The 18,708-nt window shown below is 44.3% G+C and overlaps 1 protein-coding gene across 1 annotated transcript; it reads left to right on the forward strand.

Annotated features, from left to right (window-relative positions):
- The first annotated feature begins 4,073 nt into the window (after positions 1-4,073).
- Positions 4,074-17,178, forward strand: LOC139209218 (PDZ domain-containing protein 4-like). The gene is made up of 8 exons (XM_070838850.1): positions 4,074-4,133; positions 11,257-11,307; positions 11,877-12,187; positions 12,328-12,415; positions 12,508-12,606; positions 12,689-12,751; positions 13,222-13,323; positions 15,154-17,178. The coding sequence occupies exons 1-8, from the start codon at positions 4,074-4,076 to the stop codon at positions 17,176-17,178; spliced, it is 2,799 nt and encodes a 932-aa protein (XP_070694951.1).
- The last annotated feature ends 1,530 nt before the right edge of the window (positions 17,179-18,708 follow it).

The raw sequence follows: 18,708 nt of genomic DNA on the forward strand, positions 1-18,708 counted from the left end.
ATGTGTAAGCCTATTGAACCAGACACAGCCACCATGAAATCCTGTTTTAGACTGGCTTACACCAACGAGGGAGGTTAAAATGTGTGTGTGTTTGTGTGTTTGTGTGTGTGGATGTGTGTGAGAGCGCAGCAGATAAACCCACAAAATAAGTGAAACAGCACTGCATGCTTACGGAAGGTGTTCTTTATTTCTTGACAGCTGATAAGTACCTCTCGAATGTTGCAGAAAGAGCGTTCAAGCACATAAAGATGGAAAAATAGCAGACTGACAAGTAGAAAATTACAGTATCATCATAGTAAGGTCAGCCTGGAGTGTGGCTGCGTACAGAAATTCATCTTAGCCTGTTGGTATCAGCCACTTTAATCCTTTCTGCCCTGTGGTCTGCCTCAATCCTCCAGCCCTGAGGTGCTTGGCAGAGGCACTGCAGTGAATGTGCCCGTGAAGCTTTTTTTAAATTGAAAATTAGCTGTGAGTAGTGTTGTGATTGTGTGAGTTTCACTGGGAGAACAGGAAAGAGGAATTTTACTCACAAATATCTCCCAGGCTGGGTAGATACTTATAATGAAATGTCTCCATATGCCTCACCCCGCCCCCCACCCCCACCCCCAGCAGGTCATTTTGATTACTGCAGAAAAGCCGTTGTTCTATCCCATCTCTGCTTCTCCTCTCCTCTCCCACACAGTCATTAGCATTTTTTCTTTTGGCTCACTTCCATATCTTTCAATTCATCCTGTCACACCTGTTATTCAATTGTTTTCCCTCTTTTCCCCCTGTGTTTCTTTTCTCTCCTTCTTTGTGGCAGCAAAGAACCTCATCTAAATGCACAGCCAGTCATGAGCTCTCTACCTGCTCTGGGCATTTTCACTGGTATGAAAAAGTGCAATCATCCTTTACTTTCTGATATCATCCCATAACAACTCAAGGTGACACAGAATTGCTTGTACGCCATAAAATGAATTAACCTATTCTCTGCTCGTCTGCATGTCTTGATGTTGCCGTGCATGCATACCTTGATATTTCATTCACTTTTATGTAGCTTTGGTGGTTATCTCGTCCTGTCCTGCTCAAACAGTATGCATAGGCTTTCCAGTGCTTGCTCTCTTGCCTGCAGACAAGCAGAGAGAGGCAGGGGAGAGGAGAGCGTAAGGAGGGGAGGGAGAGGGTAGCAAATGAGGTGTGGGTAAAAATTATGGGGGACTAAAAAAGAGAGCAGTAGCCCAGCCCTGGAAAAGGAGAGAAAGATGGTTGGGGGGGGGGGCGGGAGAGAGAGAAAGAGAGAGAGAGAGAGAGAGAGACATTATACAGTGTAAAATCCAGACGAATTCAGCTTTAGTAGTAGTGCAGTGAACAGCTCAGCAGGCTCCTTCACCGCTGGGGAACAACCGCCTTTTGTGTTCCCCCCCGCTGCAGTGGGGAAGTGCATTTACCGTCGCGCCCAAGGGGAGAAGCCAAGAAGTATCCTCCAATCAGCCGTTAGTGATTCTTCTCATCTTGTGAGGCTGCTGATGGTGATTTATCACTGACCCGAGACAGGCACTGCACTCTGCTCAACACTCTGACCACCTGGAATACTCACCATGGTTTTTATCTCTTTTCTTAAACACATGCACATGGATATGTCTCATAGCATGTCCATAGGACAGAAGGAGGATTAAAATGGACTTACTGACTGCCATTCTTGAATTTCCTTTTGTTTTCCTGCTGAAGACTGAACTTTTACAGGTGCATTTGTGCCATATGAGGACATAATTCTGCACTCAGGGCTTAGAATACAGGCATTTTTCAGAATAATTTGTTATTTAATTTCATGTTATTCTGAAAGCATGGCGTGCAGGGGATGATCATAGACTCTTCACTGCAATAATCATGTAGGACTGATACTCTGGTAGATAGAGGAATATGGTGGTGGGCAGGAAATGGAGATGGGCAGAGGGGGTGACAGTTGGTGAACATGTCTGACACCTCGCTGTAGCTCGATTAGTGCCTGCTCTCCAGAGTTTGACTATCAGGGTGTCTTTTCCCAAGTTATCATGCTTCTCACTGAGTAGAGATAGCTTTCCTGTGTGCTTGTGTGTATGAGTGTGCAACTGCAAGTGTTTGTGTGTGCGTGGTTTGTGCTAGGAGCCAGAGTTTGGGATTACACTGCCTCTGGAAAGGATACAGGTGTAGTGGAGCCTTGAATGAGGATTAGCAGCTCTAACACCTTGTCGTTGGCAGCACACAGGGCGATGGACCTTTTAGACAAGACTGTCAAGCCACGACAGCGCTGACAGCCCTCACTGGAGGGTTAAAGATAAAGGTTTAACTGACATGATGAGACTTGGAGGGCAAGGAAGGCGACAGGAAGACAGTTGGGAAAGTTACACTGAGATTTTGTTACCCTTCTAATTTAGGTTATCCTGGAGGGATGTGAACGAGGCTAATCCTGGAGTGAGTGGGAGTTCCATATCAATAGACCGAGGCCATTTATAGTAGCCGGACAATGACAATTAAATTTTTGCGTCAGAGAATATTACAGGGTATATCCGCAGAAACATAACCTGCCTGAATAAATGAAATCATTGGATATGTAAAAGGCAAACATTGATGGTACTTGTGAAAAACAATCTTGATTTCCCCGACAACCAAGCAAGCACAAAATCCAATTGATCCATGAGATGGTTTGGTATTGATTTCTCTACACAATCAGCATAGACTCTTGTCTGACCTCTGCTTAAGAGGTCACTAATTTGATCATAATCCGTCATTCGGGCTCACCCTAAAGCAGCTGTGCTAAGAGTGCTGAGTATGCTGTAGCTTCGAGAATCTTGTCATGATATCTGACAACAGATCAGATAAACACAGTGCACTCTAGCTGGAGTCTACTGTAACAATCTTACAGTTGCAGCATGTGTTGTTTACATGTCTTGTGAAAAAAATGACTTCTCCATTGATGGCACTTCTGCTGACGGTTACATGAAATTTGGCGGCTTGCGTGTGAAGTTTGTATTTTAGTTGAAAGAAGTGTTTGCTGTTGCCTGTCTCGATGCGCGTGCAGGTGTGCGTGTTGTTTGGGCTCGTATCTCTGGCCTACACCTTATCTTAGCTGCACAGCAGGGGCTTAGAAATCCTGGCTTATGGTGTAATGGGCACCACTTCGCACCACCCAACCTCTCCACTTTAAGTTAAATGAGGAGATACCTTTAACAATTCATTGACTCTGAATTGGAGGAGTAGAGCAGGGGGAGCGAGTCCTGACAGGGCTCTCAGGAGGAGAAGTTATCTCAGAGCCACACTCAGGAACCCTTCAGCGATCCTGGAAAGCAGAGGGTGTAGTAGGTGGGAAGCTCGGTGTGGGAGTGAGGAAAACAGGCGATAAAACAGGACTGAGGCAAGTTGTTTGATAGCTGCATTGTTCGTATCTACCTTGTTCAAAGGGCATTGCTGAAAATGTGCTGTTTGGAGGTTTAGTGCTGCGAGTGAAAAAAAAATCAGGAACAGTGTGGGGGAGTTCAGTGAGAGTTCTGCTGGGAAAACCTTGCTCTATACTGCAGTTTTCAACATTAAAGAACAAACAAGGCAGGGGACAGCACGTGCACTGTATGATCACTTTGGACAAGTCACCGGATGAGCATTGATTTTCTGAAACTACTGCCAAACCTATTTAATGACGAAAGCACAAACCAAGACTCTTAATTTTTTCTCCAGATTCAAGATTACAGTGAAACTGGATGATCCACAACAAGCACAAGAACCTTGACAAGCAAAGACTTTGTCTGCGATGGAGACACAAACAAACACATGGTCTCGCAGCTCTGAAACTATCTCCACATTTAAATGTAGTCTGGATTATAACACTTGAATTGTGAACAAGAAGAGGAGAACAGCAACACACCCAAATAAACTGTGCATCCGTCCCTTGCAGGGATGTGTTGTGTGTTACTCTGAGAAGGAGTACTCTAATATACCACAACCCTGCGAATGAGGGTGGGGCTCTCCCACTGCCACAGACAAAGACCTTGACAGAGTGAGTCCTGGTGTGAGAACAGGGCAGTTTTGGACCTGCACAGTCCAGCACCTTGTCCAAAGTCACAATGGGGTGCAACATGTGTGTGGTTCAAAAGCCTGAAGAACAATACAGGGTCATGTTCCAGGTGAGCATTCTGTCTGCTCTCTTCTCTCTCTGTCTGCCTTTTTTTTCCATGTCCTTCTTTCAGCCTTCAAGCCAAAGCATTTCTTTGTGTGTCAAGTTTTTTCTATTTAGTCTTAACTTGGTCCCTTAAACAGTGTTGTTGAACATTTCATGCTTCGACCTGCAGACACTCATAATGTTAACGTAGTCGTTTAACACGCAAACCATGCACAAGTTAAATTCCTAATTAACGATTTTGAATCCCAAATCAATTTTTAATTTTATCACCCACAGTTATTTGTACTGAAGGTACATGTCATAGATAGAATCGTCAGCTAATTAGCACTATCATGTAAATAAAGCATGATAATGATACTACAATGAGAAATTAATAAAATTCATCTGATTAATTAATTAACAGTGAATTTATTGAACAGAACTGAATTTAATAGAAGCTCCAGATCTTTTTGCGCAGGTTTTATGCTTATGCATTGGCATAGAAGTGGAAACCACTTTGTACCTCTTGAGCAAGGTTATTATTAATTGCTGTTTTGAAATAGTCATTCAGTGATGATAATACTGATAATCACGATAATGATACTTCATGCTGATTACAGTGATTATGATCAGAGAGCTCAGAGAAGAAGTACATTGCATGAGATAGAGTGATACACCGGTGTGGAGAGAGTGGAGTGGTGCAGAGCCACAGAGGCAGCAGGATGGATGGGTTTTTAAAGCTGGGCTAAAGTGTTATGGGAGAGAGGGGTTGCCACGGTTACAGCCTCAGCACCACCTGCCAACTGGGACCACAGACTGTATGTGAGTAAGCTCATCTGGCTGCGCAGCGCCTATGGAAGCTCCTGCTCCACGACACGATGATACATGCGGTGGCCAAAATAAGTCCCATGCTTACTAAGCATGAAAAATGCTAAGCACTCGTGGGTATGCAGTGCAACATGCTCAGTATATGTGGCACCAGAAGCCTCAGCTGGGTCTCTGAAGCATGTTGGAGTCCGGGTCTGGGCCAGCTGCATCTGGTGCCAGAGCCAGTGCCAAGAGAGAGGAATGCATGAAGGGAGTCCAAATGGAGGTATGATAAAGAGTCTAGGAAGGAGATAGCAGGCAAATGAAAGAGAGAGGGAAAGTCAGACTGTTTTTCTTTCTTCCTTTTAGGATGTCAGACATACCCTATTTGATTTGAGCCCTTCAAATCAAATAGGTGAATAGAAAGGCTTGAGCGACTTCACAAATCCCCGGGGTGAAGTGTCAGAAAAATGAGGAGCGAGGAGCATGTGTGCAGTCGGGGATGTGATCACAATACCACAGCAGAGCCACCACATTCCATAATCAATGACCTCATCTAACAGGGTTCAGCAGTAATGACACTGACAGCAAGCAGGTCAATGTCTTTGAAAGTGGATATCAAATAATTCCAGTGATCTGGCAGTGTGAGGGCAACTGTGCCTGAAGGTCCAATCCCTAGAAGTCCGTCTCAGCTCTGTCAGGCAGAGCACCTGCACATGGCTTCCAGATGGGTGTGGCAATGAGGGGAGTGAACGCTGATGGCAGGAGATATGTTGTATGATTTGAAGCATGTGTAGGAGTTGCGTAGAAGCTATTGTGTGAATGGTGAAGCAGCAAGTGTGCATATTGAGGTCTGCTAAGCCTGAAATGGCGTTGCTGGCTAGGAGCAGAGGAGCATGAGATAGATGGAGAGAACAAACGCAGATGGATACTGAACCACAGCCACAGCCTTTGGCTTTGAGAGGCTCACTGGTACATGGAAATGAGAGTGCGTTAATTGAAACTTGGAAGTCTCACATAAGAGGCATGAGGTTGTGTCTGTTCATTTGCAAAAGAAGTACATTTGTACAAAGTAAAAAACCCAGATACTACAGACAGCCGAGTAATCACAGGCTGCATGCTGTTTTTTTCCGTAAATCTTGGTTGTAATGATTACAAATGCAGCATTTCTTGCTGTGCAGATGGCTGATTAATCCAGAGATCATGCCAAGAAAAAGATGGAGGTATACGGTGTCCAACCATAATAAAAAAAATAATAAAAAGGAAACATAATTATATTTCACCACACATTTCAAGGCTCTTCCCTTCAGACATTTGCAGCTTTGAGTTGCTTTCTTGAACCAACATGTATAATTACACCTTCAAATTAGATGCAGTCTACTTAGTGACTGTCTTTAGACAATAAATACAGCTATTAAACAGCTTACAGCGATCAGGCTGGAAAACCAGGCTGTTAAATCTGACTATATCAAAACACTTGCTTCTCTTGCCAAAGGAATAAAATTCATGCATTATACATCGGGCCTCTGCTACACATACGCTGCACACTGGTGGCTGGTACACACCCATTGGCATGTTTCTGATCAATTTCGTCTCCTGTAGCCCCAAGTAAAAAGGCACGTTGTTGTTCAGATAATGAATTACAGACTCAGTTGTGAACCTGTGTGCACATTTTGAGCAAGATGTTGCATTTTACATGCATTTTACAGAGTACCTGAGCCTCTCTCACACACACACACACAGACACACACAGTAAACCTCTGCACCCCTGAGCCCTTCAGCCGCTCCCTTCTTCTTCTCTCCCCGTCACTGTAAAACAGGAGTCTGTTTCCATGGCAACCAGCGTCATTAAACAAATGTGCTCTTATTCACAATGACACGAAGAAACATGCTGACAGTTGCAAGAAGCAAACAGATGAGAATCAATACGTACCACTGACCGCCTGACATAGGTGCAGGGTTGCATGTGTGTGAATGACACAGATACCCACACATGAACATACATACTGGAGGTGGACAAAATAAAAGGAACATCAGCTGCCATAATGTGACCACACACTAGTGCCTCAACAAACACTGAGCATTATACTGTAGGTGCTGCGCATAGCAGGGCTTTCATGTTAGACTGCATTAGACTGTCAAGTACTCCAACGTCCCAGATTTTCAAATGAAACTGTTGCTGCACTTTTCACTAATGATGTAATATTGTTTCCCATTATTCTATTTGTAACACTTTACTTTATCTCACCATATTAGGCATCTGCAAGCAGTCAATTAACATCATAATAAATCATTAGGACATTTGTCCTAAACTGTTTGTTAATGTACAATATTTTTAACAATTATAACTTCTCCTGTGAAGACATGTTTTTTTTATAATTGTGTTAAATAAAATCATATTTCATTATATATTCATACACCAGCAACCAGTTATGAAGGTCGTCAATAAGCACTCAGAAATATTATATCTGCTTATAACCACATTAATATATGTGTTATAAACTATTTATTAAACATTTATATACAGCAAAACATAGATGCTTAAAGGGAGACTTAGAATTATGTGTTAACCATTTTATTTCTTCTAAAATATTAATTTCCTCTAAATATCTCTTTAACCTTGTGTATTTATATCTGCCAAACCCAGGTCACATGACTGCTGTCTCCTGGTTACCTTAATTTTAAGTGCTGCTGCTGCAAAAAAAACCTGTTCATTCTGCTTAATATGATCATCTGACTCAAATGATCTGCTCAGTATTTTTTAGCTAGTCAGCTTCTTTTTACACCCAGGGTGTGTCTTGGTTTTCTCTCAGATCCAGTGCAGGCTAGCATCCTAATATGCAATATGTGTCTGTGCAGAACTGCATGAGTGTGTCGCTCTTCACCTTGCAGCCTTCTCAGGCATGTGACATGGGGACGAGACAAAATGATGTAAAAGGAGAAGATGTCACTCTCAGCTCTCATTTAATAGGACAGGAGTGACAGAAAAAGGAGAGGACGGAGGGCATTTTTGTCAAGTCCCATATAGTCTGGGAGTCGTTGCCATTTCACAGACCGACTAGCTGCTTCACAAATGAAAGAAAATACGCCCATAATTCATCTTTTGTTCTAACTGATGAATGCATTGGCAAATTCATATACTCCATAGTCCCACTGAGGCTTGTTAGCTACATGGCCATCCTTTCAAAGAATATTTGAACTGTTTTGAAATCAATATCTTCTCACTGTTATTACTTAATAATAGGCCTACCGCTCCCTGCTTGTCTGTTTGAATTAGCTCAGTGATATCAAACAACAGGGGTTACAGTCGGAGTAGGTCAACTCTGTCTCAACATTAATTGATTTTCTGAGGAGGTGACTGCTCCAGCCTTCAAAGCAATGGAGATGAGAAAAATCAATTACCGAACAAGTGGAATTCAATGCGTTGGGGTATGGCAGCGGCTTTTACACACAGCACTGGAAAAAAGGACATGAATTCATGTTTGGGAAAAACTCTGCAATACTGGAGGGACAATAAGGAAACACTTCAGATTAAGACTTTGACTGTGTATTTTTCCACTCATTAAAGGCTTTGTGTGGGATAATGTGTGTTAGTATGATGTCAATAGTCACCTTCCCCCTTTTTCTAATCTCAGCCTGTCGTACAGCACACCAGATTCATTTGCTCTTTAAAGGGCCTACAGATAAAAACTAATTATGCATCAACCACTTTGTAATTTCCCATGAGCTTCCGTTGTGCGTGTGTTTACATACAAGTACTGAACCCTGAGCCAGAGTTGCTCACTATTTAGGCTGCATTAGCCCGGGTATTCCTTGAAAGCATGTTTTCTCTGTTACTCCTGCATCATTACCCTTCCTTCACCTCGCTTCCTCTTTGCTCCCTCTGTGTCTCTGCTCCTTTGCTTTCTCTCTCACTTTGAACTCTTTGCATCTCTTTCATCTCTACTCACATCATCCCCAACTCCACCCTTAGCTCTGCAGCTGCCGCCGATACCACCACCGCCCACCCCCTACTGTGAATTCTGGAGGCATGGCAGTTTTTCTGAATTTCAATTCTGTTTTTAACACAAATATACAGGATAAGAACGGAGGGTGGGGATGGGCGTGCACCCATGGCTTTATTATCTGCATGTTGTGTCGCTTATAAATAGTAAGTGCATGTAATGACCTACATACTCTGTGGTGATAGAGAACAGCTCATTTTAAGAGTGTAATGGATTCTCCATCAAGTCAGGGCCAAAAAGCTGTCGAACACACAACCACCATTACCCTGCATCTTCAAAGCAATCTCAGCACCTCTCATTGATAATGAATGAGAAATCCCCCTCTTCATGCTCTCTCAGTATGCATGCCTGTCACTCATGACCACAGAGCTGCTTCCTAATAGCCTCTCTCTGATCCTGGAGAGCTGGGCTGTGTGGTCATGTGCACAGAGCGCTGAAACAATAGATGGATTCTGTTGTTTAGAGTGGAAAAAACAAGAGATGAGGTGAGAGCAGAAATGGGTGAATATGAAGGATGTTACAAACATGTTACAAACATGCAAACTACACAGCGTTCATTTTCTTCAGCAATAGACCATGTAGGGAGGAGGCATGTTTTTTTGTTTCCAAGCGAAGGGGCTCATTAAGACAGACAGCAAGATTTATGGAGGAACATTAGTGTGAGGAAGGACTAACGCACACAAGGAGATGGACCGGCTGAAATAGAGGAGTGTGAGTTGTCATCTCGAGAGAAGGGACACAGCAGAAAGAACTGCTGAGGCAGCACAGCGCAAGAAACCCGGAGTCTGAAAAAGAAAAAAAACAGGAGAGAGAAGAGGCAGGAGTGAGAGGACATGGGTAGAGGGGAAGGAAAAGAAAGGGAAATTAATGTGAAGCACAATGGCAAAGGAGGAAAGATAGACCCAGAGGGCTGGTGGTGGTGGTGTGGTGTTGTAGCTGTATGAGAGAGAACCAAATCAGGAAAAAAAAGGAAGTAGGGGCTGAATGTGGCAAGAAAGTTTTTGTGCTTGGCTGCACAGGGGAACATTGATTTGACATGCAATTACTGGAAGGGGACAAGAGAAGCGAGAGGGAGTGGGAGAATGAAGCAGGGTGGTTAAGACGTGGAGACTTGCAGACAGCCAAGGTCAACGACTGTGTGCAACATGAATGAGACTCTACAAAGGCTGTCTGGCTCTGTAACTGCCTGCCACCCCAACATCATCATGTAACTGTCTGTCTCGTGTAATGAAATCAAGAGAATTTAATGAATCTATGTGTTCTTTTCATAAATGTAGAAAAGTGTGTCAACTTAAACCTGCAGACATGCTACTGTACTTAAACACAGAAGTGCTTTGAGCGATACGTTTACCATGTTCACCGTGAAAGTAGTTTAGTCACATGCTAACATTTGCTAATGAACACCAGATGAGATGTACGGCTGAGGCTGATAGAAAAGTCCACAGTTCTGGTCATAAAACGACCAGAGCATTAAACAAATGTGGTGCCAATCTCTGCAGTTGATCCTGATTTATTTCATCGGTGCGCTCGAGGAAAAGTCAGGGGATCATCAAATACATCCTCCGGGGACCATGAATTCTGCAAAATTGAATGGGCATCTATAGATATGTCAGTCTGGACAATATCAGAAAAGCCACACGGCTAGAATGGCGAGTGATAAATACTGAATGAATATTTCTCTGTAAGGTGTGTGGGGAGTCCTGTTTGATTTGTGGTTGCTTTGATTCCTCCTCCCGATATCTTATTAATAATCTTTAATTATTAATTACCCTTTCTTTCCTTCTTCTTGTATGGACCAGCATTGAGAGAGAGGGGAGAGGTTGCTATATATCACCAGGTTTTGCATTGTACATATGAGGACTATTGAAATGAACCGTCTGTGTCCACAAAACGAAAAAAAAGGGAAAGGGAGCGCTGAAGAGAACAGGAATATCAAAGTGTAACATAGTGTAGCTCCGAGCTAGTGATGTTTTATTTCTCCAAATCTAAACGTCTGAAAGCGTAACGCTCCAGCACAAATTATATTTATTAATAACTTTCAGTGAAGCTGGCCTTGCTAAAAAAATAAGCATATTTGCAGAGTGGAACCACTTCTGATGCACACAAAAGAAAGATAACAGTGTTTTGTTGAAGAGTATTCAGAAGGACTCGTGCTAAACTAATGTACTAAGGAAAGTCATTTTTATCTGTGTGACTGTTAACTTGAATATATGTTTTCTCTCCTCTTGAACCACCTCTGGTTCTCTCCTTTCTTATTTAAGCTGTCTGGAAGCCCTTGTCATTTTTCAGCCCTTTGCGTATTCACTTTCTTCTTGCTTTCTTTCCTTCTCTCCACAGAAGGGTCACATAAGCAACATGTGCTCTTTTGACGCTGACGGTCGATTAAAGGTCTCAGTATAAAGCCTTCTGCTCTGCTGCCTTGTTTGATGTGCTGTCACAACCTGTTTTCTTTTGTTTTTGGTCTCTGTGTGCCTGCAGAAACTCTTATCAGCTGTGTGACAGTTTTAATACTCTTACATGTCTGCTGAAGTGTAGTTTTTCTAGTTTTCTGTAGACTAACCTCAGTCTTTCTTTGTTTTAGGCGTGTGTGTAGCTGTAGTTCCCTCTCCTGTTCTCTGTGTTTTTCTGAGGCAGCTTTACTTCTATAAACTAACCCTGTCTGTCTGATAAAACTGTTGATGTGGGTCTGTCTATCCCCCTGTCTCCCTCCCTTCCTGTTATCCATGTCAGCATCTATCTGGTTCATCTTCTCACAGCTCGGTTTGCGACTAAGTTTCCAAAACTTTGTCAGCTTCTTCTGCATTTTGTAGATAGAGAATCACTCATTTTACACCTGTTTTTTTACATTTTCATCCTTGCACCAATTCTCCTGTAATTGCACCCCCTCCTCCTCTTTTTCTTTTCCTCCTCTCCTCCGACTCCTCCACCATTTGATCTCAACTATCTGTGTTTTCCAGGTGAATGGAAAGGAGCTGTCCCGCCTTTCTAGGGATCCCACCCTGGACATACGGGACCCCGTGCTGTCCAACATACTGAGGCGGGGGGCCCGCAGAAGGACGGGCCTAGCGGGGGCCCCTGGAGGGTTGGTGCCAGTGACCATGGGCATGGCCGACTGTGTGGACAGCTGCACCCAAACAGACATCAGCTTCCAGCATATGTTGACTCTGGGCAAGAGCAGCCAGCATCCCTGTGGAGCTCCACCCCCACCCGACCCTCCGCCGTCACCTCCGCTACCGCCACTGCTGGAGCCATATCTATTCAATGAACTGTGAGTGGGAGCGGTATAATAGGCCTCTGCAGCATGTCAGACCACCTCTCATCTGCCGTCTTGGTCCTAGTCCAGGCCATTCTGTTCACGCATCTGCCCTCATTACTGAAATCTTATGTTCTGAATATTGTCATTCTCAGCTTTATAGAGCCTGTGTACTATGACCCCACTGACTACTTCGATATCACTCAGCATGAAGTGGACAGACAGGATGAGATGGAATACGAGGTGAGAGCCCATTAGCTCCTCAAACTCTGCCACAGAAAGCCGCCCTGCTGCTCTCTGTCTGACATCCTCCAACTTTTCTCTAACCGCTCTAGGAGGTGGAGTTGTACAAGTCTTGTCAGCAGGATAAACTCGGTCTGACAGTGTGCTACAGAACTGATGATGAGGAGGACCTGGGGATATATGTGGGAGAGGTGAAGATTGTGCCATGAAATCTACATTTTCAATAAGTCTTTCACATTTCTTTATGCTCCTAAACTGTCTTTTTTTCTCCAGGTGAACCCAAACAGCATTGCTGCAATAGATGGACGCATCCGCAAGGGAGACAGAATACTCCAGGTACAGGTTTGCTGTGGATTAGTGGATTCCACAGAAAGTACTATTATCAATACCACATTGTTGTATAACTCTTCACAGCAACAGTTAAACCAGCAAAGTGTTTGACACCTATTTTTATAAAAGTTTTTGTTCAGTTATGTAATGCATGAAACTGGAGTCTTGGATAACCAAAGCATTAGATAACCCCTGGTCCACAATAGAGCTGGAGTCAAGTCACTTTTATCCGCCTCATTCACTTTTTAAAGGAAAGTGATAATTCTTCAGCATTTATTCTGAATTCTTTCACAAGCGAGTGAATGTCATTACTCATGCTATTAAGCTAAAGAGAGACTTTTTTTCAGCGCTGTTATTAAAAAAGAAAAACAATTTCCTGAATCGAGTAATTTAATTTAATTTAATCTTGCCTCGGTGTAAAGGGTCTTTCGTTATCTGACATTAGCTCAATTTTATTCTCCTCTTTCTCTTGTCAGATAAACGGGGTGGACATCCAGGACAGAGAGGAGGCTGTGGCATTTCTCACCAGAGAGGACAGCACTAATGTCTCCCTGCTCCTTGCACGACCCGAGCTAGAGGTGAGGAAATTGGATATGCAGTCCTCGGGGACCGCGCTGCACAGCTCAGTCTGAATACTGACCTAAAAAAAATCATTCTTCCCCCTTTATCTCTCTCTGGATGGAGTAAGAAATTAACTTACATGCTTGGCTTTGTGAAGGCAGTGCTCTGTGTGAACATTTTGTTTTGGTGCTCTGCTTTGTCCTATCCTGCGTGCTGACTTGTGTGAGGAGTCACAAAGGCAAAGAGGTGCAAAAACATGATGAGAACACAGATAGTGTGAAGAGACAGGCAGAGACAAATAGTGCTTGTGCTCACAGTGTTAATGTGGCTCCGCTTTGTTTCCCTCAAGGTCACTCTTCTGGCAGATAGGAGGCCATTGTAACACACACCGGGCACCCCTCAATAACATGCCTCTGCCAAATTACTTGTAAACAAATAACTTGACATATGTCGACCCAACCAAATCGAACTGCGCTGCACGTCATTGTAAAAATAAGCTGCAGATGGAGACTGTACATAGGGAGAATACAAAAATCTGTATGCTGGCTGTACAGAATTGGTAGAATGAGCTAAAGGGCAGATTTAAAAGGCACTCATTAAAATGGGTCTAAGTCAAAGACACACACACACACACACACACTCTCATAAATAACCTCTCCTCTGCTCTGTTTAAATATGTCCTTGTATTGGGAGAGACGAGCACAAGTGCTACCTGTGAAAGGCTGACAAGATTTATATTGCAAAGGCATGGTCCCGCATTAAGATTCAAGTGAGAGAGGGGAGGACGGTGAATCATCAGAGGAAAATGCACAAGCAGAGATTAAAGCTTGATCTGTTGTCTTAGGGGAGCCCGAGAGAGAGAGAACTGAAGGGGTTGTCGAAGAATAAGAATGAAGATGAAGATAATCAATACTTTGTCTCCCAGTCTGCACGCGATTCACATTCAAATCAAACCAATTAGCTGAGATCAACCTCGCTCTGAGGAGTAAATTGTTTACTAATGTAAGTGCAAGTATTTCCATTATATTTGATCAGCTTTTAAGGGGATGCTGATCAAAATGGCAAACTGAACACATCAGCAACAATAACAGTTCTTATGAAATATTGGATCATTCTGGATGGACATTTCTTCCTCTTATACTGAATACCATGAAAAATCAGTTTCCACACTATCAGGTAATGTTTAGATGTATTCCATTTCAATCATTGGTTTTATCTAAAAATTATTGCTTACTGGAAACCAAATGCTATTGTAGAGTTTTTAAAAGATGTTAAAACCTCACACAGCACTGGCTCCATCTAGTGACAGAAAGGAGCACTGCTGGTTCAGAAATGTGCTGCACTCAACAATAAAGCTGCTGTAATTAATATTTTATAATTAGGCTTTTTATTTTGAAAGGGGTCACTCACTGTGATGAATCCACAAAGATTCATCACTCAACTCTGCAGCTTTAGAAATATGGTTATTGCGTTAGTAGTGTTCAATATTCCCTCCAGACCAGATCTAAAATACAAATACACTTATGTAATAATGATAATTGTGTTATGGTAGTTGTGATGTCACAAATATCTTGCACATATAGGACTTGAGATTTAAGCTGAGCACAAAGAAATGTTCCCTCCTCAGTAGATAACGGTGAAAACACACATCTAGTGTGAAGCACTGCAGATACATTGTCCTGCACAGCGAGGCTCAAATATCGAGAAACAGCAAGCTCGAAGTGATTTTCTAATGCATCCCTTTCCTTTATCTTTTCTTTGTCTCTTCTACAATGGGCTCCATTCTTCCACTGTGATGCCATCAACTAAATTCAACAACCTGTGCCTGATCCACTGTTACGTGTCAGAATGACAACCAGCTGGACCCAGAAGAGCTGGACCTGGAGCCACTGGACAACGCTGTTCATCTGCCCAGCAGCCATAGAGGGAAGAACAGCACCTCCGCCCTGGGTGCTGGACCAGGCAGTGTTGCCAGTGGGGGTGCACCAGGTAGCCACAGTTGCTCAGTGAACAGGGACTCACCTGATTTGCTCCACACGGTGCTGAGCAACAGCCAGGAGCTGGACAGTGGGGTGGGTCGTACCGATGAAAGCACACGTTATGAGGAGTCTTCGGAACACGACCTTCTGGGAGACGACCACACCAGTGCCTCCAATACGAACGCCACCAATACGCCTGGCAGCATGCGCAAGTTTTTGTCCGGGCGAGGGGACACTCCACCACTGCTGCACTCCCAGGACTTCCAGTTCAGCACAGACTCCCTCTTAGGGCTGGACTGTGTCAGTGGAGGAGGGCTGGAACAGATGGAGCGATTGGAGAGGGCCTATGTGGTAGATCCTGTGAGGATGATGATGCCCGGGCTGACTGAGGAGGAGTGTGAGAGGTACAAAGAGCTCTTGGAAATCAAGTGCTACTATGAGAAGAACAGTAATGATCTGATGCTGCTGGGAGGTCAGGGGCTGGTTCAAGAGGAAGTAGGGGTCTCGCTGGATGTGAATAGGAATGAGAGCCTGACGCAGCATGAGATGGCCCTTCTGGAAGAGGAACTGCGCCACTTGGAGTTCAAGTGTCGTAACATCTTGAGGGCACAGAAGATGCAGCAGCTTAGGGAGCGTTGTCTGAAGGCTTGGCCTCTCGAGGACAAGAATGGAGCCACCGCAGGGGCTGGAGTAGGAAGTGGACGCTTGGACATTAGTGGTACTTTGGTCAATGAGGAATCATGTCACCATGCTCTATCAGATATCAATGAGCTCCCAGAGAGGGAGCGTTCAGACAAGGACAGTACGAGTGCCTACAACACTGGAGGAGAAAGCTGCAGGAGCACCCCTCTGGTCAACGAACAGTACCCTTCGCCCTCTACACAGAGCCTGGACAGAGGAGAGCCTCCTCCAACCTCCACCAGGCAGAGAGACAGAGCAACCAGGGGCGAAAGAGGGGACGGGATGCAAGCAAACCTCAACCAACCCTGCTCCCCACACACTCACAGGAGAGGAGCCGAATCTAAGACCTCAAGCCCTGGAGCGAAGGTTAAGTCCCTCTCCCGGGATGCAGGAACCAGGCGGGGCTCAGATGGAGGGGTGAGACGTAACCCCAAAGCCAATGGGGCAGCTGGGAGGTCTGGCGGATGCAGCGCAGAGAACAGCCCTTACCTGTCCCGCCGTCAGACCGAAGCAAAGCCACCTCAGCGCTACCTGAGCTGCATGCAGCTAAGGTCTCCCTCCCCGTCTGAGCGGCTTGGTGGACTCAGAGATGCTCCCAGAAAGGGCGGCATGGAGACCGAGGGCGACGCCAGCCCAATGAGCTTGGGTAGCACATGTAAAGATGTTGCCCAGGCCCCAGGTGATGTACCCTTACCCTTGTCCCCTCCGCTGCTGCCCACCTCAACTCGTATGGAGTGGAAGGTGAAGATCCGCAGTGATGGCTCACGCTACGTGGCCAAACGGCCTGTGAGGGATCGCCTCCTGAAGGCGCGTGCCATGAAGATAAGAGAGGAGCGCAGTGGCATGACGACGGATGACGACGCCGTGAGTGAGATGAAGATGGGCCGTTATTGGAGCAAAGAGGAGCGCAAGCAGCAGCTGCTTAAGGCCAGAGAGCAGCGGCGGCGCAGGGAGTTCATGATGCAGAGCCGCCTCGACTGTTTGAAAGAGCGTGACAGGGAGCAGGGCAGCAGCGGCGGAGGACAGCAGGGGACGACAAACCAGCAGGAGCCCACCTCCATCCTGGAGCTGTGCCACCGCAGGAGCATGAAGAAGCGCAGTCGCAGAATCCTGGACAACTGGATCACTATACAGGAGCTACTGGCCCATGGGACCAGGTCTGCGGATGGGAAGAAAGTCTATAACCCCCTGCTGTCTGTCACCACAGTCTGAGTCCAGGTTGGAGAGAAGGAGGTGCAGAATTAGGGAGAGATAAAGTGCCAAAGTGCTTTGATGGGGCCTACAGGCTGAACACAAGCTGCTTCAGTACACATTGGCACAAATATTCACCTGCAGGGATGCAGGAACATTCTGAAACACAAAGCCCACGATGGTAATACAAAGTAGCACAGGTTAGGCATTGACCTAAAATGTTTATGCTGGAGAAAAGCTCAAAGACTGAGACTGCAAACATTCGTCCTAAACAGAGACAATGACCACACTTAGATTATTGTTGAATTGACGCTGCATTTCAGAAATGCATCCCACCGATTTCCCAAAACTACAGTCTAATTTAAATACATTGTATTCCACCTTAGTTATTCTGGTTCAACCAGAAAATAACTCTTTCAAGCATTTTCACGATACTTTACCTCACACTGTAGAATGCGGCTCTTTCATCTCTGACAGAAACCTGTTCCAGCTTGTCAGATTTGAAATCTGGGCGTCACGGTGAGTGCACAAGGCCAAAAATGAAGCGTATGGGGCGAACAAGTAGACAGACTCAGATATTAAGCGGAAATATAGCACAGATTAGCATTTTTGAAACAATAACATATTCACAGGAATCCATTTGGAAATACATAACCTCTTGAGATCTGTCTTCTTACACTAAGAAAAAACAGTGAGAGAGCTGCTGATTAGACATAGAGGTGGTGCACAACTTAAAAGTAATATTTGCAGGTCTCTGCAGTTTTATGAATGAACTAATAGGGGAAAAGTGGGGCTAAACTGTGAAAAAAAAAAAAGAAAAAGCCACTTCTGTGCCATGAAACTGTATATTTGTGTCCATAAAGAACTTTTTCAAAAGAACATTGTGTGCCAGTTAATGTAGATTTTTTTTTCATTCTTGCTGTGTGTCATGTACAAATGCTCCTTTGTTTTGACACAGGAAATGCAGCATCACTGTCAGAGCACAGACGCTTTTTGATAATGAGGAGCTGAGCGGTGCCTTCTTTTCAGGCAGACTTGACTGTATAGCACAATTTTCAAAGCGATACAAAAATGGTATCTGAGAGGGTGAACACTGAAGCACAGAGCAAATGACAGGCTTGTAGTTGTTTTACAGACAGCCACACTGTGTCGTACAAAGCACAAGAAACATTTGAAATATCATTCAAAAAGGCATATTTGCCATTTAAATGGATAAAACATGCTCAGATATGTTTTTACCAGATCAATAACTTTTGGTCTGTATGCAAAAGATTTATTTCAGTGACTGTGAACAAGGCTATTAAATCACAAATGGGTTTTATTCTTTGCTACAAAACAATCCCACTGTTAACTAATTCTGCTGCTACGTCACCTGTGGGTTTCCTGTCATGTGTGTCCTTCCTACACTTCACACGTTCTCACTTTTTAGTTATGTGCTTTCGGAACTAACCACGGAATTATCCAGCAGAAGTTCCTAGGATGGCAATAACAACCAAGAATTTAGTGACTTATTTATAAAACCTGAAGAAAAGAAGCTGATTTTTCATTTGG

This window comes from Pempheris klunzingeri, chromosome 11 (assembly GCF_042242105.1).
Source record: "Pempheris klunzingeri isolate RE-2024b chromosome 11, fPemKlu1.hap1, whole genome shotgun sequence".
Taxonomy (NCBI): Eukaryota; Metazoa; Chordata; class Actinopteri; order Acropomatiformes; family Pempheridae; genus Pempheris; species Pempheris klunzingeri.

What these genes read in the sequence shown, in the direction of transcription:
- LOC139209218 (XM_070838850.1), top strand. Translation starts at nt 4,074, where the DNA reads ATGGGGTGCAACATGTGTGTGGTTCAAAAGCCTGAAGAACAATACAGG. An exon ending in AATACAGGGTCATGTTCCAG is followed by an intron (nt 4,134 to 11,256) that starts GTGAGCATTCTG and finishes TTCTCTCCACAG; the next exon opens with AAGGGTCACATAAGCAACAT. An exon ending in TTGCACGACCCGAGCTAGAG is followed by an intron (nt 13,324 to 15,153) that starts GTGAGGAAATTG and finishes GTTACGTGTCAG; the next exon opens with AATGACAACCAGCTGGACCC.